Consider the following 27,534-nt stretch of genomic DNA (forward strand, 5'->3'; position numbering starts at 1 on the left):
TTCCAGTGAGTGAATCTGTGCTCAGGACTGGAAATGACAAATGCTATGTGAAAAATGTATAAAATAATACAATTTTAGCCAATACTATTTTCATAAAGTACCTATTGTGAGTTAAAAAATATATAAAAAATGTTAACTGCAAAAATCATCATAATAATCAAGATGATTTATAACAGCCGATATAATTTGTTGCATGAAATTCCTGTTGCACTCTTCTTGACTCTGAACTATCTGAATCTTTCTGGATCTCTGGTCATTACGAGTTAAAGGCAAATTTACTGCTTGCAAATAGCAGAGATAAGCAGTGACTACAAGCATCCAACAACACATTTTCCAAAATTATCAAAAGTGATTTGTAAATAATAATAATACAAATCCTAGGTAGGTAAAAAAAAACAAATAAAAAAGGTGTATAAAAAATAACCAATGTAATTATAGCATTGAAGAATGACTTGCTTATATATTGGGCAGAATCAGTCTTATCGAGACTATAGGTTAAAACAAAACACTATTAAATCTTTCAAGAAAATGTCATAGAATGTCTAATAATTATGAGAAACTATAGTATCAAGTTTGAGCTTCTGGTCAACCCATGCATCAGTTGAGGTACAGGACTGTGCAAACAAAGTTTTATTTTATTTTACTTCAAAAGTTCCAATAGTTGTAACTGTCCTGCAACAGACATTTTGGGCCTGTTTGCTTCCACTCCCCCTTTTACGTCCTGTGTATTCAGAGTCTGTTTCTGTGTGCCCAAAAAATTTGCAGGAAAACGTCAATAGAACATTGTGTTTATTTTTGTTTACATCAAAGAGACAAATAATTTGCACCCTAAAGAGCAATAAAGCACAAATAAACATTCATTAGACTTAAGTAGCCAATGCGACTCTACCTAAAGAACACTTTCTTCTCCTCACACATTGCAGTCTCCCAGCAGAGCAGCACAAAAAAAACGTCCAATACTTTCCCACAAAATACCATATTCTTTAGTTTATAATGATGACTATCTTGTATCATCATCAAAAATCAGAAGGGCTCTGTGACTGTGCTGTGCATTCATTGTTAAATATTACAATCAAAGAATGTTTCTGTGTAACAAAAGACTCAGTTATGACTGACTATTATCATGATCTAAGCCACAGCATTTTTTCTTTTATAGTTTATTATGAGACCATCTATGACATTTTCTTGAAAGATTTAATAATATTATTGTGATTTAACTAGTCTCAGTAGACTGAGTAGACACAGTAGACTGATTTTGCCTAATTTATACCTATGTAAGTGCATCATTGTTCAATTCTACAATTACATTGTTAAGCAGTTAATTATTTTTTTAACCTATAGGATTTTTTGTTGTTGTTGTTATTATTTAATATTATTATTTACAAATCACTTTTGATCAGCCTGGAAAATGTTCAGCTGCATGACTGCTTATTATCACATCTTTTTATGACCGATCCAGCAAGATCATCTGGTTATAAATCATCTTGGGTAGAACTTAAAAAAAAATAAAAAATAAATATATATATATATATATATATATATATATATATATATATATATATATATATATATTACTTTTTGCAGTTAAAAACAGATTTGTTTTAACTCTGGTATGGTGCTGTATTTAAATCTTAATATATAAAATACAACATCCCCACAGCAATAAAATCCATCAGATTTAATTAACAAACTGAACTGAAAAGTTGTTGCCTGTGTTCCTGATAAATACAGCCTTTACTTAAAACTGTTTAACCTTGTGCCGTTTTACTCTACATGACCATATATATATCAATCATTTTTGTTGTTGTTGTGGAAAAACATTTAAAATGGGATGTCTTAGAAAACCGTTGCAAATTTAAAATGCAGTAGTCTTTAATATAAAGCTGGATTTGTGTGCGATTAGAAGTTGTGATATTACAAGTAATCATATTCTGTAATAGATTAATAATCTCTCATGCGGTTTTAGTTTGAGATAATATTTTCCTTCATGGACAGACAGTGAAAAAAAAAAAAAAAAAAAAAAAAACGTCTCTTTCACTGTCATTTAGTGCCCTCTATTGACTACGTCAGAACCGGAATCTATGGATGTCACTCATTTCAGACTGGAATGGATGATAAGGATATGTAAATTATACCTTTCTGGAAAATCGAGATAATAGAGCAGGATAGCGTCAATCACCATTTTATAGCCTAATGTTTTTATTTTTTATTATTCAATGTTATTATAGCCTACACGTCGTTTTAGGATTGACTAACAGAAATAAATCCAAACAAGGTTTTAGTTACAGTAAATGACTGAATGTTAAGCGTGCTAAAACATATAGTCTACGATTACGTATGTTTAAACAAGTTGATGATGGCTAGAACCTGAGCGAATGCTCCAGAAAGCGCATGACGATGCCTATAGGCTCCCATAGAAAAGCATGGGCGGAACTGTCTGGGGTTTTCGCCTTTCATTGGTCAACTCAGCACGAGTGTTCCAGAACTGTTTAGAACATGTGAATGTGCGACAGTTTCTGTATATAAACAGCATTGCAGGTTTGGGGCATCAGTGTTTCCACAGAACTTACTTCAGTTACGACGAAAAGAACGAAATTGGCGACAGTTTCCGAAATAAAAATAGTCTGCTGAAGAATCTACACTACCACCTACCACTACTAAAGCATTTTAAAGTAAGTTATACTTTAAATATTTTTTATTACTCTTGTTTCCGTTTTCTTTATTGATTCACTTGCTTATGTTACTATTAATTGTGTAAGTTACTGTTTTGTCTCAGAGATCAAGTAAATCTGTTTCCAGTACCAATATTGATACTCGTAACACTCTCTAAACATAATTAACAGTAATTAGTGCTATATGAAATAATTAACAGTTTTTATTTACATGTACAGGTATTTGTTTATTTAGTCTAGAACCTACCTGAGACGTTCCTGTTTAATATTGCTGTTAATTTATTTTTGCCTGCTGCTTTTTTGTACAATATCTAAATGTTTTATTTAATAATAAACATTTATGTGATTTCTGTTTTCTTATAGTAATCTGTTAACTACCTGTAAAAAAAAAAAAAAATGTCATCAGCAAAAGGAGTTGCCATTGGAATTGACCTGGGCACCACCTACTCCTGTGTGGGGGTGTTTCAGCATGGAAAAGTGGAGATCATCGCAAATGACCAGGGGAACAGAACAACTCCCAGCTATGTTGCCTTCACTGACACAGAGAGGCTCATCGGAGATGCAGCTAAAAACCAGGTGGCCATGAACCCCAACAACACCGTGTTTGATGCCAAGAGGCTGATTGGCAGGAAGTTTGATGACCCAGTTGTGCAGTCTGACATGAAGCACTGGTCCTTCCAAGTCGTCAGTGACAGTGGAAAACCAAAGGTTCAAGTCGAATACAAAGGAGAAAACAAGACATTTTATCCTGAAGAAATTTCCTCTATGGTCCTGGTGAAGATGAAGGAGATTGCTGAAGCTTATCTGGGGCAGAAGGTGACAAATGCAGTTGTCACAGTTCCTGCCTATTTCAATGACTCGCAGAGGCAAGCCACTAAAGACGCTGGAGTGATCGCTGGGCTCAATGTCCTCAGAATCATCAACGAGCCCACGGCTGCAGCCATCGCTTACGGCCTTGACAAAGGCAAAGGAGGAGAACGCAACGTCCTGATCTTTGACCTGGGTGGAGGCACCTTTGACGTGTCCATCCTGACCATTGAAGATGGCATCTTTGAGGTGAAGGCCACAGCCGGAGACACTCATCTGGGTGGCGAGGACTTTGACCACCGCATGGTGAATCACTTTGTAGAAGAATTCAAGAGGAAGCACAAGAAGGACATCAGTCAGAACAAGAGGGCACTGAGGAGGCTGCGAACAGCGTGCGAGCGAGCCAAGAGAACCCTCTCCTCCAGCTCTCAGGCCAGCATTGAGATCGACTCTCTGTACGAGGGCATCGACTTCTACACGTCCATCACCAGAGCACGCTTTGAAGAGATGTGCTCAGACCTTTTCAGGGGAACACTTGAGCCTGTGGAGAAAGCCCTGAGAGACGCCAAGATGGACAAGTCTCAGATCCATGATATTGTGTTGGTTGGTGGTTCCACAAGAATCCCAAAGATCCAGAAGCTTCTGCAGGATTTCTTCAACGGCAGGGACTTGAACAAGAGCATCAACCCAGATGAGGCAGTGGCTTATGGTGCAGCGGTGCAAGCCGCCATCCTCATGGGTGACACATCTGGAAATGTCCAGGACCTGCTTCTGCTAGATGTTGCGCCACTATCTTTGGGCATCGAGACTGCAGGTGGAGTCATGACGGCCCTCATCAAACGCAACACCACCATCCCCACCAAACAGACCCAGACCTTCAGCACCTATGCAGACAACCAGCCCGGAGTCCTGATCCAGGTGTATGAGGGAGAGAGGGCCATGACAAAAGACAACAACCTGCTGGGTAAATTTGAGCTCACAGGAATTCCACCTGCACCACGTGGAGTCCCGCAGATTGAAGTGACCTTTGACATTGACGCCAATGGAATCCTTAATGTGTCAGCGGTGGACAAAAGCACTGGAAAAGAGAACAAGATCACCATCACCAATGACAAGGGCAGACTGAGCAAAGAGGAGATTGAGAGAATGGTGCAGGACGCAGACAAGTACAAAGCTGAAGATGATCAGCAAAGAGAGAAGATTGCTGCCAAAAACTCCCTGGAGTCTTACGCCTTCAACATGAAGAGCAGTGTGGAAGATGAGAACCTGAAAAACAAGATCAGCGAGGATGACAAGAAGAAAGTTATTGAGAAATGCAACGCCACCATCAGCTGGCTAGAGAACAACCAGCTGGCTGATAAAGAGGAGTATGAACATCAGCTGAAGGAGCTGGAGAAAGTCTGCAACCCAATCATCACTAAGCTTTATCAGGGTGGGATGGCAACAGGAAGCTGTGGGGCTCAGGCACGTGCCAGCTCAGGGGCTGGTGCTCAGGGGCCCACTATTGAGGAGGTGGATTAGGTATGAGATGGGAAATGTGATTGATTTTTGGTTAAGTTCCTTTGTAATTCTCAATTTACATAATTTATTATATAAGAATTTTTGGACCATTTATTTGGACATTATGGTGGAGCACTACTGATTTTTTTTTCTGTGGTACTGTATGCTGCATTTAGATGACTTTTGTATATATTTTTGAGTACAATATAATGTTGTTGAATATATAATAGTTTTGCCAGTATTGCAGTAGTAAGATTTCTTATGAAATATGCATTTTTGTTAAGAATATCTACTCTGTTAAAGTACATGTTAATGTAAAAGAATGTTATTTAATGTTTCATTTCCATGTTTAGAAATTAATAGTTCAACATTCTGACTGTTGAAATGTGTATATTCCAGTTGTAGGCATTAATATTGTGCGATATTCCATATGAAAGAGTCCATTAAGACTGTTAACTTTACTTCAAGGTTTGTCTCTAAACATTTTAAATAAACTATTAATAATTTAAAGAATTGTTACAATAGACTTTTTTTATGTATCTTTTTTTAAAGTTCTTAAATATATAAATGCAGGCTAATGTTATATAGGACTAGGCTCACTCTATTTCCAATGATATAATCATACATAGTTATCATTATATAGTTTCTCAACAGTGGAATACATAAAGCCTGTATGTAATAAATAGCTTATAAAACAAAAAGGTAAAATAACATTTTATTGATGCCAAAGTGTGGTTACAGCAGTCTGGGTGAAAAAGACAAACCAAGTAGTAGGCCTAATAGTAATAAAAATAAATCAAATGGAAACAAATTAACTGAATTATAATTAGTAGCAGAGATACTTATACAGACTCATCCGCATGTCATTCCAAACCGTTTGACTTTCTTCTATGGAACATGTCTTCCTTTTTTTGGTCCATTCTTATATAGGCTATATATATATATATATATATACAGTAGTCAACATTTGAAGTGGATCAAAAAAGCTCATCAAAGTTGTCCTAAGACGAGAATGGGTATTGTTCAAAATTCATGTATAACTTTGATGAAAGGTTTTGATATATACACCTATTTGGGTGAACTATCCTCTTAAAATGTAAGTTCACTCAAAATCTGAGATCTGAGAGCTCTCTGTCCCTCAGTTGACAGCCTACGCAACTACCACTTTGACACTAAAGCTAATAAAGAGATTGTAAAACTAATCCATATAAATTGAATGGTTTAGTCCGAATTTTTTTGAAGAGACAATCACTTTATATGCTGAACAGATTTAATTAGGGCGTTTATTCACATATAAACACTGATCAGCGAACATAAACAGAAGCTCAACCGAACCTGCTTGACTTGCGAGAACAAACCTCTTGCAGAAGCTCAAACGTGCTGCATTATGCGATTGTGTCTCTTCAGAAAATTTGGACAATACAGTAATACAAATGTAAATGTATTTGCAGTTTTGCTTATTATGACAAAGAAAATAAATATTGTGAGAGAGACTATCCCACGAAATTCCCTTCCCATCATGGTCTCTGTCCTCAGACCCCTGGCCTGCCCCTGTCCACTGATGACGCGCGCGGCTCATTTCCGGCGACCGCAATCTGTTGTTGAATGTACCGTTCTGTCCAGATTCGGGATGGTACTCGTCAAGCAATAGTGAGTGGCTTTTACAGTATGCATTTACTAGATTCAGTTGCGTTATATCTTGCAGCACTCGCCTGTCTTTTTTTAAAGCATATTCCCATATGGCATAATAAATAGTGAATTTTAAGCCCGTGATTTGTATGTGCTGGTCGGCGCTAACCGCTTAGCCTGCCTGATACAGCATTACAGTGTGTTTTATGGACGGCGTTCCCACCAGCGACGCTATTTACAAATCTATGATAAGATGGGCATTTAATATTAGTATTTTGAGTTCAGACTCCGTTGGTTGTTAAACCGCTGGTTTATCGTACAATAATGCGGGGCCAGCTAACGACACGCCCGTTATACAATCGAAGCGCGATGCAGTCTCCATGATATGAGATAATAAATGGTTCTTATCTTTTATTTCTAACCTCTATTCAATTCTCATTTCAGCCAGGTGCTGTTGCCCTGTTCAGTAGAAGAGGTAAGAGAAAGAGTCATTGCTATTAGAATAACCGGCTGCTCTGTCTTCTGTGATCAGTGGGAATCTGTGCTTCTGTTATTGCTCAAGCAAATATTTCAGCTCCCTTCACTTAGATGGAGTCAGCAGCACCTCTTCTCCATTACATTGTTTGTCTCTATTGTGTGGTGAATAGTTGCCATTAGTTATTTATTTATGTAATACCCCCTGACCCCCCCTCTCAGTACCAGGTTGGCCAACTGTACTCGGTTGCAGAGGCCAGTAAGAACAACACAGGTGGAGGAGAAGGGATCGAGGTCCTCCGAAATGAACCTTACGAGAAGGACGGCGAGAAGGGCCAGTACACCCACAAGATCTACCACATACACAGGTGAGAGCATGTGTAAAAGCTTTGATCATGTCAACAGCCATGCTGGTTTCACCATGTCAATAAGACTGAGCACAGAATGTCCCACTGTTAGCAGTTACACTCACTGTTCTAGTTTTTACTTACTATTCTAGCTCAAAAGTTTGTAATCAGTAAGATAAAAAAAAAAAAGCTTTTATTCAGCAAAGATGCATTAAATTGATCAAAGGCGATCAATTTGTTACCAACATCTCTGTTTCAAATAAATGCTGTTGTTTTGAACTTTCTATCAATGTTCAATCAATCAATATTTATTTATAGAGCACATTTAAACACAACCGAGGTTGACCAAAAGGCTTTACATTTCAATGAATAAAATAATCGCAATGAATTAAAAGAGAACAAGATAGAGAAATAAAAACAAAATAAAAGGCAATTAACAATATACAAGAGAGACCCAAAATAACATACTTAAAGGGATAGTTCACCCAAAAATGAAAATTGTCATCATTTATAATTTAATTGCCTCATGTTGTCCCAAACCTGTATGAGTTTTTCTTCTGTTGAACATGAAAGAAGATATTTGTAAAGAATGTTGATAATCAAGCCATTGACTTGTATTTGAAGGGGCGTGTCTGTTGTGAGACTTCAGCATAAGCGCCCACTGCTGTGATTGGCTATTATCTTGGCATATGAAATAGCTAAGTATTACATGTGGAACTCTCTCGAAAACTTCTAGCAAGTTTTTACTATTACAGCTCTCAAGGTTAACTAATCGTGGAAAGTGTTGATTATAGCATTATATTTAGATCTATAGCATTTTATTTAGATTGTGGCATTAAGGTTGCTGTGATTAGCATAGTAGCCGATCACAGACATGTTGAGCGCGTGAATGCAGTGATCTCCTTATTGCATCTCGATTTCTCCACACTATTGAATGCTTTCATTATAACTATCAGTGCAAACACAATGTAAATAAGAAATTTGTTGACTATAACGGGAGTTTTGGCGAGAGTCCAGAATAGGGCTGCACGATTAATCGCAATGAAACCGCAAGCGATTTGGCAAAGGCTCCGATTATTTTATGCACATCTTGTCAGTGGAGTGCGGCTGATTGGTAGTAAATACTGCCCCATTTGAACGCCAGAGGGCGCTCTCATTCAAACACGATAAATATGCCCCGCCACAGAAGTACAATAATGCGCATCATTCCAGGAAATCCCTATCGCAGTAGCTGAATAAACAGAAGATTGAAACGCTTTGATTAAACATGACTTATAAATACACGACTGCCTTATTCTGTGTAAGAAGGCACATCATCTCACAGAAGGAGGAGCTTCATAACTGTCGTTATGAAGTGAGTTTGGAGTAAATGCATGTTATTAAATGTTGTCTGTTGTTGGACAAAAGGTTCATAAATGCCTCTCATGTTTTGGAAAGATGTTTGACGCGTGTTGTTTTTTCAAATGCACGTTATAAGTGACTCAAACTCACAGTGCTTTCAGATGGAGCAGCGTTTACAGAGCCGAACATCAATGACAAGCTGCGCATAAAAAATAATCGCAGCCTTTGCAATTTTAAAATCACGATAAGCCATCTCGATTTAAGTTCGATTAAATGTAAATTGCGATTAATCGTGCAGCCCTAGTCCAGAACTCAATCACTGATAAACTCATGCTGTTTGATTGACAGCTCCAGCGATTGTAAATGGAGCGTTCTTTGATCGCTTTGTATATGTAATTGAATCACATTTTTTAAATAAAAGATTATTTTCCTCCTACTAAGAGAAACAATGTGAAGTTGACTGTTTAGTCACTGGATTTATCTTCTGCAGAGGCGGTTTTTAGTCACACTATTACGTAATAAAGTGGTACTTTCCACGACCTGTCGTTTTGGCAGATTGGCTTCAATATAAGCTGTTTTTAGACTGAGAAAGTTTTGAGCTCTGAAACTTGCAGGATGTTTTTATAGTACAATGACATCTTATATGTCAAAAGATCAAGGACATTTTGATTTCTCAGTTCATGACCCATTTAAAATCAATCCTATACTTGACAGGGAGCCAGTGGAAAGATTAATTAAAAATCCTGAAAAATGCTTTCTGAAGAATCCTTTCCACAGAAACATGAGCAGCAATCAACAATATTCCCATTAGGATGATTTCTGAAGGATCATGTGAGACTGGAGTAATGATGCTGAAAACTCAGTCCAGAATAGATTACATTTGAAAATATATTAAAATAGTTCTTTTCACGGCTGTTGCCAGCTATGAGGTCACCGAGGTCCGGACCTCTGTATTTTTCTGAGGTGTATATAATAAAGGTTGTGAAATAATTGCCTAATATAGTATTAACTCTGCTTTAGTGCTGCAAGGATATTGCACACAGCACCAAGATCTCATCTGAGCTGCCTCATTGGTCTGTCACCGTTCGCCAATGTCAAAATATTTGAGATGACCCATCAAATCAAAGTAGGCGGGCTTTATGTTGACGTAAGCTGCTGAGCGTGAATTGCAGCACGACGTTTCAGCTATTAACGGTCAAGTACGAGATAAGATGTAAGTAGCTAAACTAAACATTTCATTTTTTTTTTTTCAGCTGTTTTAGGATATAAATGCTTAACGACCCACAAAAATAATCAGGCAAACTAATAAACTTTTGTCTAATTTGGCCATTTTGAATTGAAAATAGGCCTATATAATTTGCGTAGCATTCATGTAAGGTAATAATTATAGTAACTGTCAATGTGAGTCGACAAGAAACGAGTACGACAAGAAAACCGTTTTTATCATGTGACCCTGGACCACAAATCCAGTCACATGGGTAAAATTTTCTGAAATTGAGATTTATACATCATCTGAAAGCTGAATAAATAAGTTTTCCATTCCATGGTTTGTTAGGATAGGACAATATTTGTCCGAGATTCAACTATTTGAAAATCTGGAATCTGAGGGTGCAAAAAAATCGAAACATTGAGAAAATCGCCTTTAAAGTTGTCCATTTATGTTCACGATTGTGCTGCATTCACTCACAAAAATAAATGTTTTATATATTTACGGTAGGAAATGTACAAAATATCTTCATGGAATATGATTTTTACTTAATATCCTAATGATTTTTGGCATAAAAGAAAAATCTATAATTTTGACCCGTACAATGTATTGTTGACTATTGCCACAAATATACCCATGTGACTTATGACTGGTTTTGTAATGTAATAATTATAGTAACTGTCAATGTGAGTCAACAAGAAACAAGTAGGACAAGAAAAACGTTTTCATCATATTAGGCATAAGATTAATAATGAATGTGTAGGCTACATATTGTGATTGAATTTAATAAACTTAGTTACCTAGCATTCCTAAAATAACTTGCTAAGAAAATGACTCATAAAACATATTTTTACTTTCTTCACTGACTCAGATGACAATGAAAAGACTATCAGTCAAAGCTTAGCTTTAGAGAGTGATGGTGGAGATTGAGAGAGCATGTATTGACAAATAATCTACTGCCCCCTGACATAGTTTTAAAACTATTGTTATCCAATTTTTTCAACCTTCAAACGTATTAAAATGCACATATGTAGATCAGAGAAATAACAATTTTCTCGGGGGAATTTTTTTTTATATTTCACTATATTACTGTTATTGATCAAATAAATGCAGCCTTGGTGAGCATAAAGGCCTTCTTTCAAAAACACTGAGAAATGTTTGAACAGTAGTGTATATGGGAGGTTGGGGCTAGTTGTCACATTTTTTACTTTCTTTCTTGGCTAAAAAAAAACATTTGGACATTTACTAAGGGAAAAATATACAGTTTATTTTACACGACACTTTCAACTAAAAATGTAAAACTTTTAATGCGTTTTGTCAGTTCATTTATACGTCAGCAGTGTTTTGGGGGCCTGAAAACTCAAACTTAAAAAACAAAAACGGGTTTCAAAATGCACGTTTTTGAAAACAGCACCATTATTGTCTCTGGGTAAACTACAAAAATGTGAATTTCTGAAAATGGTGACATCATGCGCATACGTATTATGTGTCCTATCTACAGGTGCGTAGTTTTTCTTTACAAAGTGACATCGCTAACTACTGGCCTGGCAGAATAACACAGCGTTTTTATGAAGCGTGTGAATGGGGATCTTTTTGAAAACGTTGTCGTCTGTACGCCAAACTTTTCGGAAACACAAAGGGAACATTTTTCTGTTTTTAGTACATTGTTGTCGTGTAAACGTACCCTTAGTAACGGGGCATTTTGTCACACTACATGGTCAAGGATCCAGTGAAACAGCCTATAATATGATTTCAGCAATATTTAAGTGATAAAACAATCATGAAATGCAAAACAGTTTATGAAACAGCATAAAATTATATCATAAAATCTGGTCTCGATGTTCAGAATTTTTCGCTTGTTTATCAAACAAAAATATCACGTTTAAAGGATAAATTTCACAAAAATATTCCAACAGAGAAAAACACTGCTAGAGAAAACAAGCATTTGTGTAATTGGTTTTCTAAATCTTATAATTGAGATGCATTTAGTCTCCCCTAATATTTTGAACATTGATTTGTGTTTTACAGCAAGGTTCCCGGTTTTATTCAGATGTTTGCCCCTGAAGGAGCCCTGGTGTTTCATGAGAAAGCCTGGAACGCCTACCCATACTGTCGCACTAGTTAGTAAACACTAATTACTTGTGCATGTGTGAATAAGTGATTTAAATACAAATGGGATTGTATGATTTAACCCTTTTTTGCTTTTGCATTTAATGCATTTGAGTGATGAAAATGACTGATCTATACAAAAAAAATCTGTTCTTTTCTTTCCCAAAACTGAATCGATTATGGAAAACTGCAGTTGTTACAGTAAGTGTATTTTTGAAATAATCACGCTCTGAGATCATTTTAGACTTGCTTACAGGACGTTCTTGCTGAATCAGAGTTTAGTCATCATGTCTCGCTGTTGTTGATCCATACTCTGTGTTTGAAATAAAAAAGGATTCCTCTTGTGATGCTCTCTTGTGGTTTTTCCTTTTCAGAATGAGTACATGAAAGATGATTTCTTCATTAAGATTGAAACCTGGCATAAACCAGACATAGGAACAACTGAGAATGTGAGTGTTTGTCCACAGTTCATCTGTGCCTTTTCGAGGTGCCCAATAATTCTGCTACAGGTGGAGTCTTTCAACCAGAGCGCCTCCCACCAGTTTATTGCTCTGGGTGCAATTCAGCGTAATCAGTTAAATATAATTAATAAAAATCTGCTGTTGGGATGGATGAACTTGCGCCTCAATCAGATTTGTTTATTAAATAACATGTCGATTTTGATAAGACTTTCCGGTGTAATGGGCGTCACCATCTTTATTACTTTTAGCCACTGTCACTATGGTTAGAGGCATTATTCAGGGCTTGACTTTAGTTATTTGTTCATACAAACTGAATCGCACTGAAACTATATCTTCATTCTAATGTTTCAATCTTCCACTTATGCAGCCTCATGGTCTTCCTCCTGAGGAATGGGAGGACATTGAGATAGTGCCGATCGATATAGCTGATCGCTCTCAGGTGGATGATGTGGTGAGTTGAATTAGAAAAATGCATTTCTGTCTTTGTGTGAAATTGTCTAGCATTGTATTACTGATATACAGCGTTAAACTTATTCTACCTCATTTTGTGCTTAAAATCCTACAGATTTAACTCAAATCCATACATTATACGCTCAGAATCATCTGTTGATCTGCTGTTTTGCTTTAATATTTGTCCTCTTCTTTCCTCATACACTCCCATTGCTTCACGCCTCCATCACGGTTTTATTCATCACTCAGGACTACAAACCAGAAGAGGACCCCGCCATCTACCACTCGGAGAAAACTGGGAGAGGACCTCTGGGACCTGAATGGAAGGTACACACACACACACACACACACACACACACACACACACACACACACACACACACACACACACACACATACATATTAGGGGTGTAACAATACATTCATGTCACGATTCGATACAAATCGCGATACTGAGGTCACGATACGATACTACCGTGATATTTTAAGCCAAAATAAAGATTTTTTTAATTATTATTACTTTATTATTATTAAAATAATAATATTATTTTATTAATAATATATATTTTTATTATTAAGACCCACAAACATTCCCCCATTGCATTATTATACATTATATTCAACATTATGTAGTACTTAAATGTAGAAATGTCACTGAAACCGTAAACTTTTAATTTAAGGACAATTTTCTGATTACTACCTTTTCAGTGTTTTTTTTATTACTACTTTTTTATTGTTGTTGAAGCACAATCTTAAAGGGTTAGTTCACCCAAAAATTAAGTTTCTGTCATTAATTACTCAACCTCACGTCGTTCCAAACCCGTAAGACCTTCGTGCATCTTCGGAACACAAATGAAGGTATTTGTGATGAATATAAGATATTATTTTTTAAATCAACATTTTTCTCACTTTGTCTGCCATCTTGGAAATTATTTTTAATTTAAATTTTTTTTGAGAACGGAGCTAATGTTGCCTCTGTCATTGAAATTTGCGTTCACAGTCTTTTATGCACAGTTTCTGTTTACATTAATATTTGTGATTATCTACAATATCTGTTCCTAATGCATCCATCTCTCTGTCTCTTCCAGAAAGAGCTTCATAATGGTAACTGTCCCTATATGACCGCGTATAAGCTGGTGACGGTTCATTTTCGCTGGTGGGGTCTGCAGGGACGTGTGGAGAACTTCATTCATAAGGTGATCCATTAGCCCTGTTATATAGTTCCTCATCACCAACACAGAGGCTCAACTTACACTCATACTCTATTAAAAATATCCCTCGCCTTTATCTTTCTGGGGTCTATGTACTAACACTTTGCAATTCTGGAACGCTGCTTCGGGAATAGATTAAATGTAAATGTATTCTGGTTTGATATATTTCGTTACATGAAGATTTGACCACTGCTGTCAGGTGTTGATAAGTCTTTGTTGTACTTCCAGTAACATCAACCTCATCTCTCTCTGTCTGAGTAGCAGGAGAAAAGGCTCTTCACTAATTTCCACCGGCAGCTCTTTTGTTGGCTGGACCGCTGGGTGGACCTCACTATGGATGACATTCGTAGGATGGAGGAAGAGACACAGAGGGAGCTGGACCAGGTATGTGTTTCTGTAGAAACCATGCAACGCAGTTCTGCCTACAGCAACCGAATGCTTGCAGGACACTGATTTATTGAGATGATTATGGAGAATTTGATCTCACTAATATTACTATATTTGCAGATACAGTCTTATTAGTTTTGTGTGACATAAAGCTAGACTTGTACTATTGTGGAAAAGGTTTGGGGTTGGTTAGATTTTTTTATGTTTTTGAAAAAAAGTCTCTTCTGCTCACTAAGGCAGCATTTAAAAATGCAATAAAAACAGTAATATTTTGAAATATTGTTGCACTTTAAACAGTTTTCTATTTGAATATATTTAAACATGTAATTTATTCCTGTGATGTCAAAGCTGAATTTTCAGCATCATTACTCAGTGTCACATGATCATTCAGAAATCATTCTGATATGATGATTTGATGCTCAAGAAACATAGGTAACCGTAACACGGTACAATAAGGTTTTATTATTTAACATTAGATAACTATATTAGTTAACATGAACAAACAATGAAAAATGCTCCTGAAGAATGTATTATTCTTAATTCGTGTTAATTAATTTTTGTATTACTTTTTACAAGTTTAAAGTTGTATTTGTTCATATTAATTAATAGACCTGAGCTAACTAACAAAGAACAGTTGTATTTTTAATAATTAATGTTAACAAAGATTAATAAATGCTGAACAAATATATTGCTCATTGTAAGTTCATTTTAGTTAATGCATTTACTAATATGAACTAATTAAGTGTTACCGAAACCTTTCTTCTTTTTATCAGTGTTGAAAACAGATGTGCTTAATAAATATTATTTTTGTGGAAACTGATACATTTTTAGGATTCTTTAATGAACAGAAAGTTCAAAAGAACAGCATTCATTTGAAATATAATTTTTTTGTTAAATTATAAATGTCTCTACGGTCACTTTTGATCAATTTAATGTCTCTATGCTGAATAAAAGGATGAATGTCTTTCATAAAAAAAAACAACCTTACCGACCTTTTTGAATGGAAGTGTTCTTCCATGTGTCGTTGTTATTAAAAATCTGTTTATTTTAATTTTCAGATGCGTAGCCAAGGGTCTGTGCGAGGGATGAAAGCAGGCGAGGACTAGGGAGCGTCAAAAAAATAGAAGAAACAAAATAGGGGCTACTTTTTATTTTACCTCCTCCAGTCCTCATGGCCAATCACAACGTGCCACATAATGAAGCCCTTCCAAACAGGAAACTGTCATCCCTTACCCAGGACGTGTCCATTACCATGAGTGTGAATGCGTTTGTGCGAATGAGCAGAGTATGCACGTGTATCAGTGGTTTGTGCAGTCTGATTTTAAACCTCATCATTTGCTGCCAAATTCTTTTGGATTCACTGTTAAGTGATACCGGCATTTCTTTTTATAATTAAGTATTATAACTGTTTAATGGTTTTTGGTTCATTTTGCAACCATCAGCTTTTTACTGAGTGCGCCAGTGGAGTAACGAATCCCGAGCCCGTTTCGCCAAGAGACTGGGGAAACATTTCACTACATGTATTTTGACCATAAATAAATGACTAAGTAATTTACTTCTTAATTCTGTTAAATCTATCATGTTGTTCAGGAAATCTCGGTGGGAACTTGAATATGCCTCAAGAGGTAGGATCATTGATGTCGGATTGAAAAAACCGAGATTAAAAGGAAAACGGCTCAAAGCATAACGGTTTTCTGGTTTAGTTATGGTGGTGTTTTGCTTTGGTTCATTTCTGCACTGATTGCAGTGTGGATGTCGAGAGCAGTGAACTGATACGGTTTCATTTTTAAACTGAGTGTACGAGCCTTGAAACCCCTCCCACATTTGACTGACATACCACGGGCCACGCCCCTCCGTTCGGGTGGGGATGGTCTGAATTTTTGGAAAATGAAGTTCAATTTACAATACTGTAACTATAAATAAAAGAAAACATTGATAACCACGAGCTGTTTGCATCGTTTGATCTTTTGCGCTGTTATTTTTAGTTTATATAAAGGTTCCTTTTAAATTACAAGCTCTGTTATTTCTTTGTGTTCAGAGTAACATAAAATTCATGTACTAAGCACAATTAATATCTTAATTGAAATGACTTTACTCTGTTTTTCTACAATTCCCTGTTATTTTAATATGGGTAGGAACATCACAGTGGATTCCTGCAGCGATGTGTGGCACTTCAGGTCCTTGTGTAGTTCTCATCTACCCTCTCATTTAACATGGAGTTGTGTGAGAGGGAAAAGGCCAGGATTTGTAAGCTCAGACACTGCAGAAGAGCATGCGGGCCTATTTATATGCTAGATCATCTACCAGTGAGAAGTTTTTAGACCAATCCACACCAATAGAGCTTGATAGACTCCTGTGACAGCACACAATTATGTAACTAAAGTCTATAAATGTAGTGTGGGCTGACATGTAAAACGGACATTTCACAAATACGTTTTAAATGTTGCTAGGTTTTTAAGAAGCAGCAACTTCTTTAAAGGGATAGTTCACCGCAAAAATGAAAATGCTGTCATCTACTCGCCTTCAAGTTCCAAACTGGTATGAGTTTCTTTTTTCTGTTGAACACAAAAGAAAATATTTTGAAGAATGTTGGTAACCAAACAGTTGATGGACCCCATTGATATATATATATTTTTTTTTTTTCATACTATGGAAGTCAATGGGGCCCATTAACTGTTCGGTTACCGACATTCTTCTAAATATCTTCTGTGTTCAGCAGAAGACTATCCCTTAAAGTCATATTCGATTGATTAGTTTGCTCGTAACCCCATCATTAAATGTAAAATCCCTTTCTCAATATGGTGACGCAGCACAGGAGAGGACTAGGGAGAGACAAAAGAATACAAGAAAATAGGGGCTAATAACAGATTTAGCAATAATGTTTGTTAATAGACTATTTTATGCAATGGAAATCAAGTGTTTTTATGTCAAAGTGTGCCGTGGCTGGCAAAAAAATGAAAAGAAAAACCAGGTGAAAATTCCTGTGTCAGAAAACAAGATGCATTCTGATATTGTTTTTAAATGCAATTTGTAAAGGTTTTAGATAACTGTGACTCTAAAGTCTTCTCACATTGCACATGACATGAGTTCAACATGTCGAGAGACTGAGCAGAACACAAAAAACCTGTTATATCATCAAGATTTTAAGCATTTTAAGAATGGAAAACATCCTGCTTTAAGTACCTAAATACTAGATTAAATGCAGACAAAAAGTGGAAGACAGAAGGAGAGTCTGATGGATGAGTGAGGGATTATGAAGCATCAGAGAAAAGAAAATGCCTGAATAGTGGGATTAAATAACACAAATAAATGAATAAAAAAACAGGTCAGCATTATATAATTTATCTTCATGGATTTCCCCACAGGCATGTTCTGACTATATGTATAATTTCCTCTGCACCAGCCATGCAGGCCATAACGTTCTTCATCATTTTATGTCTTCTATGAAGTCACTGACTCTGAAATCGTACGTTATAGTTTTACGTCCTGGTGTTTCTTAAAGATAACACCTTGGACTTTTCAGTGAATGTTTTTTTTTTCCGGTTTAATGACTACAAACAAATTTTCTTTACACATTGAATATGTGCAAGTGTACGCAACATAATCATTATTTTCCTTAATTTCTTTAACAACTGACCAATGTTAAATAAAACCCACACAATATTAAAATAAAATATTAAAAATAAACCAAAAATTGGAATGAGTTCCAAAAGTCTGAGACTACTACTTAAAATGCTTATATTTGCATTATTTTATGCAATTTTATGCATTATTTTGCAATTAAATTTTTCACTACACATTATATTAAATTAAATGAACTCCACATCAAATGTTTATACTTATTTGATTAGTGATCTTGAAATAGTGTCAAAAAATCTTTATCTACTACTGGATCTATGGGCATATACCACACCCATATAATCCTAATCCATATAAATACCCTATTCATAAACATTTAAATAATCACATCAGTGGAATGAAGCCTAAGCTATATGAAATACTAGGAACCCTGGAACAAACGTACTGGTCATGATGCAATGATGTTTATGCATGTCTCCCAGTTGCTGCATAGGATTTCAATAGAAACAGATTGGTGACAGACCAGATGTCATTAATGGCTTAGCGAGGTTGTTTAGCACATCTGGCATAGAGGTTCATGAGCTGCTGCCTGTCTATGAGAAACAAAAGATGAGGTTAATTACAGGTCAGGAGATAACTGTTGTTCACTGTATTAAAAGAGTGCAAGGTTTTGGATAGTTAAAATGTATAGTCTTTTTATTTTTTTGCAAGAATGCTGAGGTTCCGGAGGTTCATCATGGAACAGATGTTTCTGAGCAGGCTTAGCAGACCAGCCAGAGAAGCGTGAGCTGAGCAGATGTGCCACGAAGTTTGTGGAAAAGCGTGATCAGCTGCCGAGGTTAAAGGGATTACTGGACTGCAGGATTTGATTATATTAAATATATTATGTTTCCCGACGTTCTATACTTTAAAATGCCATTTTCAGGCCAAAGTGCAACATACAAGCCATGAATGTGAGATTATCGGTCTAATGCAGAACATTACGTACGCACGTAAACATTCCCCAGGTAAACAGTGCACACATGCATGGCCGTCAACGTGATTTAAAAGAAAACAGGACTCATCGATGCAGGCAACCTTCTTCCACTGCTCCAAGCTCGTGTTCCCAGGCTCTTTCGACGGTGGACAGGGGTCATCATAGGCACTTTGATTGGTCGGTGGCTACATGCACTAGTATGATGCACTGTGTGTTGTGATACATTCCTCCCATAATTCATTACATTTATATAGCGCTTTTCTCGGCACTCAAAGCGCTTTACATAGAAGGGGGGAATCTCCTCAACCACCACCAATGTGCAGCATCCACTTGGATGATGCGACGGCAGCCATATTGCGCCAGAACGCCCACCACACACCAGCTTACTGGTGGAGAGGAGACAGTGATGAAGCCAATCGGTATATGAGGATGATTAGGAGGCCATGATGGACAGAGGCCACTGGGCAAATTTGGCCAGGATGCCGGGGTTACACCCCTACTCTTTCGAAAGACATCCTGGGATTTTTAATGACCACAGAGAGTCAGGACCTCGGTTTTACGTCTCATATGAAGGACGGTGCTCTTTGACAGTATTGTGCCCCCATCACTATATTGGGGCGTTAGGACCCACACAGACCACAGGATGAGCGTCCCCTGCTGGCCTCACTAACACCTCTTCCCATAACCATCATTAAAATGTTGTGACTTGTGCCACAGTAGACCTTCTGTTGGCTCGGACCAGACTGGATAGCCTTCACTGCCCTTGTGCATCAATGAGAGTCGCCGACTCGCCGGTTTGTAATAACTGTAATAATAAACTCAAGGAATCTGACAACAGCCGGTGCTCCACTCGGAGATCTGATCTTATACCATCATCGAGTCCATCTGGGATTACATGAAGAAACTGAGGCAGACTAAATCCAGAATAACTGTGGCAATGATCTCCAAGACACTTTAAGAAATCTACCTGAAAACTGTGAGCAAGTGTCCAAGGACAAAAGCAGTTTTAAACGCAAAGGGGGGGGTCACACCAAATATTGATTTGATTGATTAAAATCTATTTATGACATTATTTTAGAAAGCATCCTTACTTTAACGCATTTTTGCACAAGTGCCTAAAACATTTCACAGTACTGTATCTTTACAGGTATGTTTCTTCAAGCGATGTTGCCACAGTTCTTCTGGAATCGTACTAAAGGTATACTATACAGGCCTTGATCACTATCAGCTCCTCTTTGCCTTTAGGAATTCCAAATAGCCCTGGGAAGGGGTTGGAACAGAAAAGCAAAAGTCTTTGTTGATTTTCATCCTTACAGTGCCTATTTTTTTTATTAATAACATTTGTTTCTGTTACTTGTATTTGTAAATTGCTTGGATGTGGCCGCTAAATTAATTTATGTAAATGTTGATTGAATTTGTATCAGGAAATTACAGGCAGATTTCTATCATAACATTTACTCATGTGCTCTTTCTTGTTTAAAATGTATATAAGTAAATAATTACAGACACACATTGATGCAATACAGAATTAGAGAGCGGATAGACTGTGTTCCAGTTCACTGATGACATTTGTCATTTTCAGTGATGAGCTTAACTAAAGCCTATGATCAAATTACAACAATATCAGGACATACACACTAATACAAAATTCAAAATCAGGACATACACACACTAATGCAAAAGTAATTACAGTCCGAGAGAGTTTTTAACTTGGTTTTATGCCAAAAGTTCAAGTATGTGTGTCCAATGAAAAATACAATCCTATTCCGAACATATATGTCAGACATGCGGTGAAATATTGTTACATAATACTGATATATGACATTATTATCATTTACAGACTTTATAGAGGATTCAGTGTTTGAGGTCAAGTAAAACAAAACAAAGTGGAGTAAGATATAAAAACACAAACAAAGTGGTATAAAACAGTTCCAATATAAATAGTATTGTAGCCATTGACTTTATTGACGGTCTGACTGATGCAGATGTTTCCGTCTCTGGAATGATTTTCTCAGGCCTTCTTTAACGTCTCAGGTGCATTCTCAAATTTTAGACATCATTTTGACAAACTCTAAAGGAGAGAGATTAAAAAAGAAGAAGAAGAAAAAGAAAAGCATTAGTTTTAACTGGAGCAAAGGCTGATATAAAGTGAGATTATTTCTCAGTATCCAGTCCGTATAACTATCAGATTTGCATTTTAGATTAATTCTTATCTATTTTGTATTTAGATATTCTTATCCATATTATATTATGTTATATTAGGCTATAATTATAGAACTTTTAATTATTTTACCAGTTTAATGAGATAAAAATCTCTTTTCCAAGAGATACCTGGCAAAAAAATTACATTTACATTTACATTTACATTTAGTCATTTAGCAGACGCCTTTCTCCAAAGCGACTTACAGATTAGGACAAAATTCAGCGAGTCATCATAAAGAGGCAAAAGCAACAACAACGCAAGAAGTGCTCAAAGTACGAAGTTCAGGTATTATTCAGAGTAGCATAAGCCTGATAAGTGATGTTACAAAGGGAAAGGAAAACTTTTTTTTTTTTTTTTTTTTTTTTTTTTTTTTTTTTTTTTTCTATAAGGTTAAGTGCTCACGGAAGAGATTGGTTTTCAGCTGTCTTTTGAATGTTGTCAGGGATTCTGCATTCCGGATGAGGGTGGGGAGAGCGTTCCACCAGCATGGAACTGTGAATGAGAATGTTCTGGAAAGTGATTTTGTGGCTTTCTGTGATGGAACCACGAGACGTCGCTCGTTGACCGATCGTAGGTGTCTGGTAGGGATGTAGACTCGTAGGAGTGAGTGAAAGTAGGAGGGAGCTGAGCCTGTGATAGTTCTGTAAGCAAGCGTCAGTGCCTTGAACTTGATGCGAGCAGCGAGAGGTAGCCAGTGCAGAGAGATGAACAGAGGAGTGACGTGGGCCCTCTTGGGCTCGTTGAAGATAAGACGAGCTGCAGCATTCTGAATCATCTGTAGGGTTTTGGTTGCACATGCTGGAAGTCCAGCCAGAAGAGCATTGCAGTAGTCAAGCCTAGAGATGACCAGGGCCTGGACGATGAGTTGTGTTGCATGCTCAGTTAGGAAAGGCCTGATTTTCCTGATGTTGTGCAGTGCAAACCTGCATGATCGAGCTGTCTTTGAAATGTGATCTGTGAAGGTCAGCTGGTCATCAAACGTTACTCCAAGATTTCTGACCGATCTTGATGGGGTGATTAATGATGACTCTAGCTGGATGGTGAAGTCGTGCTGTAGAGACGGATTGGCAGGGAGGACGAGAAGCTCAGTCTTTGCCAGGTTGAGCTGCAGGTGATGTTCCTTCATCCATGTGGAGATGTCCGCCAGACAGCTTGAGACCCGTGCAGCTACTGTGGGATCATCTGGTTGAAAGGAGAGGAAGAGCTGCGTGTCATCAGCATAGCAGTGGTAGGAAAAACCGTGTGCCTGTATGATGTGTCCCAGTGATGTGGTGTAGATGGAGAAGAGGAGGGGACCAAGAACTGAACCCTGGGGAACCCCTGTGGTCAGCTGATGTGCTCTGGATACCTCACCTCTCCATGCGACCTTGAAGGACCTACCTGTGAGATAGGACTCAAACCAGTGGAGTGAAGTTCCTGTGATGCCCAGTGATGAGAGGGTGGACATAAGGATCTGATGATTCACCGTGTCGAAGGCAGCAGACAGATCCAGGAGAATGAGGACTGAAGATTTGGAAGCAGCTTTTGCGATCCGTAGGGCTTCTGTGACTGACAGTAATGCAGTCTCAGTTGAGTGTCCTTTCTTGAAGCCAGATTGGTTGACATCCAGCTGGTTGTTTAGAGACAAGAAGGATGTTAGTTGGTTGAAGACAGCTCTTTCAAGTGTCTTCGCAATGAATGGTAGGAGAGAGATAGGTCTGTAATTGTCTACAAATGATGTGTTTAGCGTTGGTTTTTTGAGCAGTGGTGTAACCCGAGCCTGCTTGAATGCTGTAGGGAAGGTGCCAGTATGGAGGGATGAGTTGATGATGTGTGTGAGTGATGGTAGAAGTGTGGGAGAGATGGCTTGTAGAAGGTGTGAGGGGATGGGGTCAAGCGGGCAGGTGGTAGGGTGACTGGAGAGGAGAAGTGTAGATACTTCTTCCTCGGTTAGCGAAGAAAAGGAGGACAGAGGGATATTGGCTGTGGAAGGGGTCGGTCTGGGTTCCTGTGTGTGTGGAGCTGAGAACTGACTGCTGATAGCTGTTGTTTTGTTGGTGAAGAAGGTCGCAAAATCGTCAGCAGTTAAGGAGGAGGCGGGAGGTGGTGGAGGTGGACAGAGGAGAGAGTTGAATGTCTTGAAGAGTAATCGTGTGTTGGAGGAGCTGTTGATCTTGTTGTGGAAGTATGAAGATTTTGCAGCATGAACATCAACAGAAAAGGAGGAGAGGAGGGATTGATTACCATATAAAATGGTTATGGAAACATTTGCACATTTTAGTTAATCGTACACTTAATGTGAAGCTAATTTTAAAGTATCAGGGTTCAGCACAAGCCTGTTCTTGACCTCACATTTGATCACACTTACAGTCTTATTAGTTTAATTACTGAAACGCCTCTGCTGCTCCGATGTTTATACATTAAAAAAGGTTCTCAACACTTCAGTAGTTACTAAGGTCAGTCCAGCGTTATGGTGTTTAAAGATCCATTTGCATGCATTTCCGCACGTGAAAAGGTTCTGCTATATCTGTGTGTAAATAGCCTGTGTGGCAGTGCCAAACTAGAACAGAGTGTGAAGATCATCAGCCTACAATGCAGTGGTTCTTTACTAAACCAGAACAGTTGGCTAACGAAGTAGGCTATTGTAACTTCTGTAAAGTAGGCTACATTTTCCAAGAAGCCTACCTGTACTTTATAGACTTATTTTTGGAAACTTTACTTCACTATTCAAAAGCACATGCCTATCGTAGCCTACTTTTTACTCCACTACATTTCATAAAAACACGTGGTTTTGAATTTTGAACTGAAGAAATCGTCACCTGGTCGAGACGTGATAGCAGTGTTAAATCGGTTTGTAAATCGCACTGAACGATTCATTGGTGAATTCGACCATCTGTTCTCGAGTCACTCGTTCAGAGCGAGTCTCCAGTTGTTCACTGAGCCAGAGCGGGAGATCCTCGGAGCTTGAGTGCACGCGCTACTGATGGCGCAAAACTTAAGGTAATGCCCAATTTTAGGATTGATTATTATTGTAAATGAAAGGTCTGTATGTGAACTAAATTTGCTGTAAAAGGGCAACCTGTTTAAGCCCATTGTATGAAACAGGCTACCTGAATGAAGACATGTCCACAATTTTTTTTTTTTTTTTTTTTTTTTTTTTACCGTCTGAAAAGTAAGTTTTAGGTAAACAACTTTAAAATAACGAAAAATGCTTCTTTCCCGCTGCCATAGCAGTTTCAAATGAGTGAATAAAAAACTAGAATGTAGTTAGTCCTTAAATGTTAACACATTTTTTTCCCTATGAAGTTTGTCACAAACTTGTAGACTAGCCTACATAAAATTGGAAAATAAATAAACATATCCAGTACTTTTAATGCGTAAGTAGCCTACATTAAAAAATAGTATTTTTGAATTTTTATTTTAATTTACTGGAGTATTATACTTTACTTTATTACTTTGTCCACCACTGATATTAACACTCACAGTTTCTGTTATTAAAAACTTTGAAAACAAGCAGCATTGTCATAATTACAGCAGAAATACCAGAGGAAATAGCTTTGAATATTGTATTGCCAAGAAGAACAACTGTGCTAATAGGCTTTTGGCTGTCTACATTATGTTGAAATATGAATCTATTTTACCTTCAAAATCAACGTTCCCGTCTCCATTGTTGTCTACTTCTCGGACCACGGCTTCTATTTCCCTGTTGTTTGTGGTTTCACCTAGCAGCTTTAGCATTGCATGCTTCAGCTCTTCCTTGGTGATAGAGCCGTCACCGTCTATATCAAACTATATAAAAAGATTACACTCATTTATGCTTTTTGTTGGAAATATGTTTGGGAAATGGAAAAGGAAAAAGGTACATTCTTTACCTCTCTAAATGCATCTTTCAACTCTTTCAGTCCGATCATTCCAGACGTTTCTGCCAGTAGCTTTGGGGTCATGAGGTCAACAAAATCCTGAAAATCTACACTTCCTCCAACTGAAAAAAGAGGCAGATAGAGGATAAAGATTAGCAGAGATGTGATCAACACATGATAAATAAATAGATGGAACATACAGTGTTTCAGCCAGAGTGATGAGCAGACATTAGTACAAAACACATTGACTGGACGAGCATCAAATCACAAAACAGCTGCTAGCACATATATGAAACGGAGATGGTAAGAGGACAGATGTCTCACGGTTCATGTTGATGTTCTGGCTAAGTTCAATCAGTTCCATCTCAGTGGGCATGTAGCCCATCGTCCTCATCAGGTTGCCCAGATCTTTACAGCTGATAAGACCATCCTTATCCTTATCAAACTCTGCGAACGCCTCGCGCAGCTCTGCAATACACACAAGACGATTTAATTAACAGAGAGTTCTGGGTACACGACCAACTGTTTCAATACATTAAAAAATCTGGGATTTATTATTATTATTTCATTTAAACCCAATAGAAATATACACAAAGTTTTAGGATTTTGGAAAATTGTAAGCTAAGAAAAGCTACTAATCAAAAGAAGTAAATTTGTGACATTGATCATTTGACTATACTTGAAGCTTAAAGCGCTTCTGTCATTAAAGCGAGAGGACAAACCCAATACTAAAGACTTCTGAAATCCATAGATTTTTCAGTTCAACTTTTCACTTAATTGACAAAAACATAGTTTGTATCAACAAATATTATATTAATTTAGAAAAGATTATAAAATAGAAGCAGTTTCAGTAGTACTCTCAGACTCTTTGACTTCACTGAATTACATTGGCATCTGGCACTTCACAGCTGGTTTGCATCTATCTTATTCTGTAAGATTAATGTAGTTATATAAATGAACCAGAAATGTGGAGGTAAACATTAGAAAATAAAACCGTTTAATAAAATAAATAACACTGGTTTACAGCCAAAATGCATCTGAAATAAATATAGTCAAACTTTACTAATTATGAGTCACTGAGAATTAAAATGATGCTTAGAATTGTTGATTGGCTCTAGTTTTCAAGATATGCTATTGGGTCAGTATGCGAACCTTGACTTGGGAATGGCGGAAAATAAGTGAGTTATAAAGGGAAAGGATCTCAATTTAAAGAAACAATTTAAACAGGTGAAAGGTAACAAAAGATTTAATATAGATGTAAAATGTAAAAACTTAAATATCTTGGAAACATTAGCCAATTAGTTAATTGACATTTGAATTCAGCACATCACAAATACATAAATAGCACATTTTATCTCTGAAGCAGAGGACTTCTAAAAACATATAGACCAATGTAATCAATTCATCTTAAGAAATAATCAGGGACTCTCTGTTAAAGGTAAATATGAAATCTTTATCAAATGTCAGTTTTAAATATAATTTGTTTAAGTAAATTGTACATTTTTTGTGAAGTTTTATTTTAGAATAAAAGCATTAAAAACAATTGCACTTACCTTCTATCTCCTCATCAGCGAGCGGACGCTCCTGTAAAACAGCGACAGTTATGCTTCCTTGTATGGGCATCAACTTTACATATTTACCCAATAACCCACATTTTTGGATTCAGCACAACTTTTATGCAAGCAACAATCTGTTGATGTCTTAGGACAGATTTTGAACTCAATCTCTCTCCTGCAAGCACCAATTAATCTCTTATATCCAAAAGCATTAGAGAGATCATTCTTGTGTAGACAGACCAGTTCAGATTTATAACTCTAGATGGATATTAACAGATTGGTTCTGAATGAGCTCAGCAAAAGTTTAGTGTGTAAACAAACAGTGAGATCCTTAGTGCATAGTGCAGCAGTGAGGAAACTTCAGGGATAATCAACTGCTAGAACTTTTTTGTTTTGTTTTTAATGTCTAGCAATATACTCTGGATCAGTACCAGAATATACATGTATAAGAAAAAGAGACTTACAGTGTTTTTAGATCCTCTTAGGAAAATGCATGCCGGCCCCAGACTCATATCTGACAGCCTCTTCTGTGTGTCTTCTGAGTATCTTTGAAAATGTTCAGATGAACATACTGTAATTTGTATTGTGACAAAATAAACATAACTTTGACTCTGCAAGTATTGAATATAACACCAAATTGTCATCACAAGTTTGCGGTAAGAATGGTCTTTATATGCCACCGCTGGTATTTAAAATATTTTTCATGTTTTTTGTTTGTTTTTTTAATTAATTTATTATGAATTTGAATTATAATTTGACGTATTCTTTGGAGGCATTTCTTTGAAT

At 37.0% G+C, this 27,534-nt stretch overlaps 3 protein-coding genes across 3 annotated transcripts; 2 read left to right on the forward strand and 1 right to left on the reverse strand.

Moving 5' to 3' along the window:
• The first annotated feature begins 2,331 nt into the window (after positions 1–2,331).
• On the forward strand, positions 2,332–5,481 carry LOC309496191 (heat shock 70 kDa protein-like). The gene is made up of 2 exons (XM_082166162.1): positions 2,332–2,672; positions 3,036–5,481. Exon 2 carries the CDS (start codon positions 3,069–3,071, stop codon positions 4,998–5,000), a length of 1,932 nt encoding a protein of 643 aa, XP_082022288.1. The 5' UTR covers positions 2,332–2,672; positions 3,036–3,068; the 3' UTR covers positions 5,001–5,481.
• Positions 5,482–6,529: 1,048 nt separating this feature from the next.
• On the forward strand, positions 6,530–16,540 carry pitpnbl (phosphatidylinositol transfer protein, beta, like). Its single transcript, XM_082137776.1, has 11 exons — positions 6,530–6,629; positions 7,053–7,083; positions 7,305–7,450; positions 12,006–12,097; positions 12,280–12,287; positions 12,461–12,535; positions 12,915–12,998; positions 13,247–13,324; positions 14,086–14,193; positions 14,470–14,592; positions 15,654–16,540. The coding sequence occupies exons 1-11, from the start codon at positions 6,541–6,543 to the stop codon at positions 15,699–15,701; spliced, it is 882 nt and encodes a 293-aa protein (XP_081993902.1). The 5' UTR covers positions 6,530–6,540; the 3' UTR covers positions 15,702–16,540.
• A 4,309-nt stretch (positions 16,541–20,849) lies between these two features.
• Positions 20,850–27,260, reverse strand: cabp5b (calcium binding protein 5b; the record flags this gene model as incomplete). The annotated part of the gene is made up of 6 exons (XM_082188038.1): positions 20,850–21,221; positions 24,974–25,121; positions 25,205–25,314; positions 25,517–25,660; positions 26,746–26,776; positions 27,213–27,260. The coding sequence occupies 6 exons, from the start codon at positions 27,258–27,260 to the stop codon at positions 21,193–21,195; spliced, it is 510 nt and encodes a 169-aa protein (XP_082044164.1). The 3' UTR covers positions 20,850–21,192.
• Positions 27,261–27,534: the final 274 nt, after the last annotated feature.

The sequence above is a fragment of the Leuciscus leuciscus genome, assembly GCF_965113295.1.
Source record: "Leuciscus leuciscus genome assembly, chromosome: 1".
NCBI classification, from domain to species: Eukaryota; Metazoa; Chordata; class Actinopteri; order Cypriniformes; family Leuciscidae; genus Leuciscus; species Leuciscus leuciscus.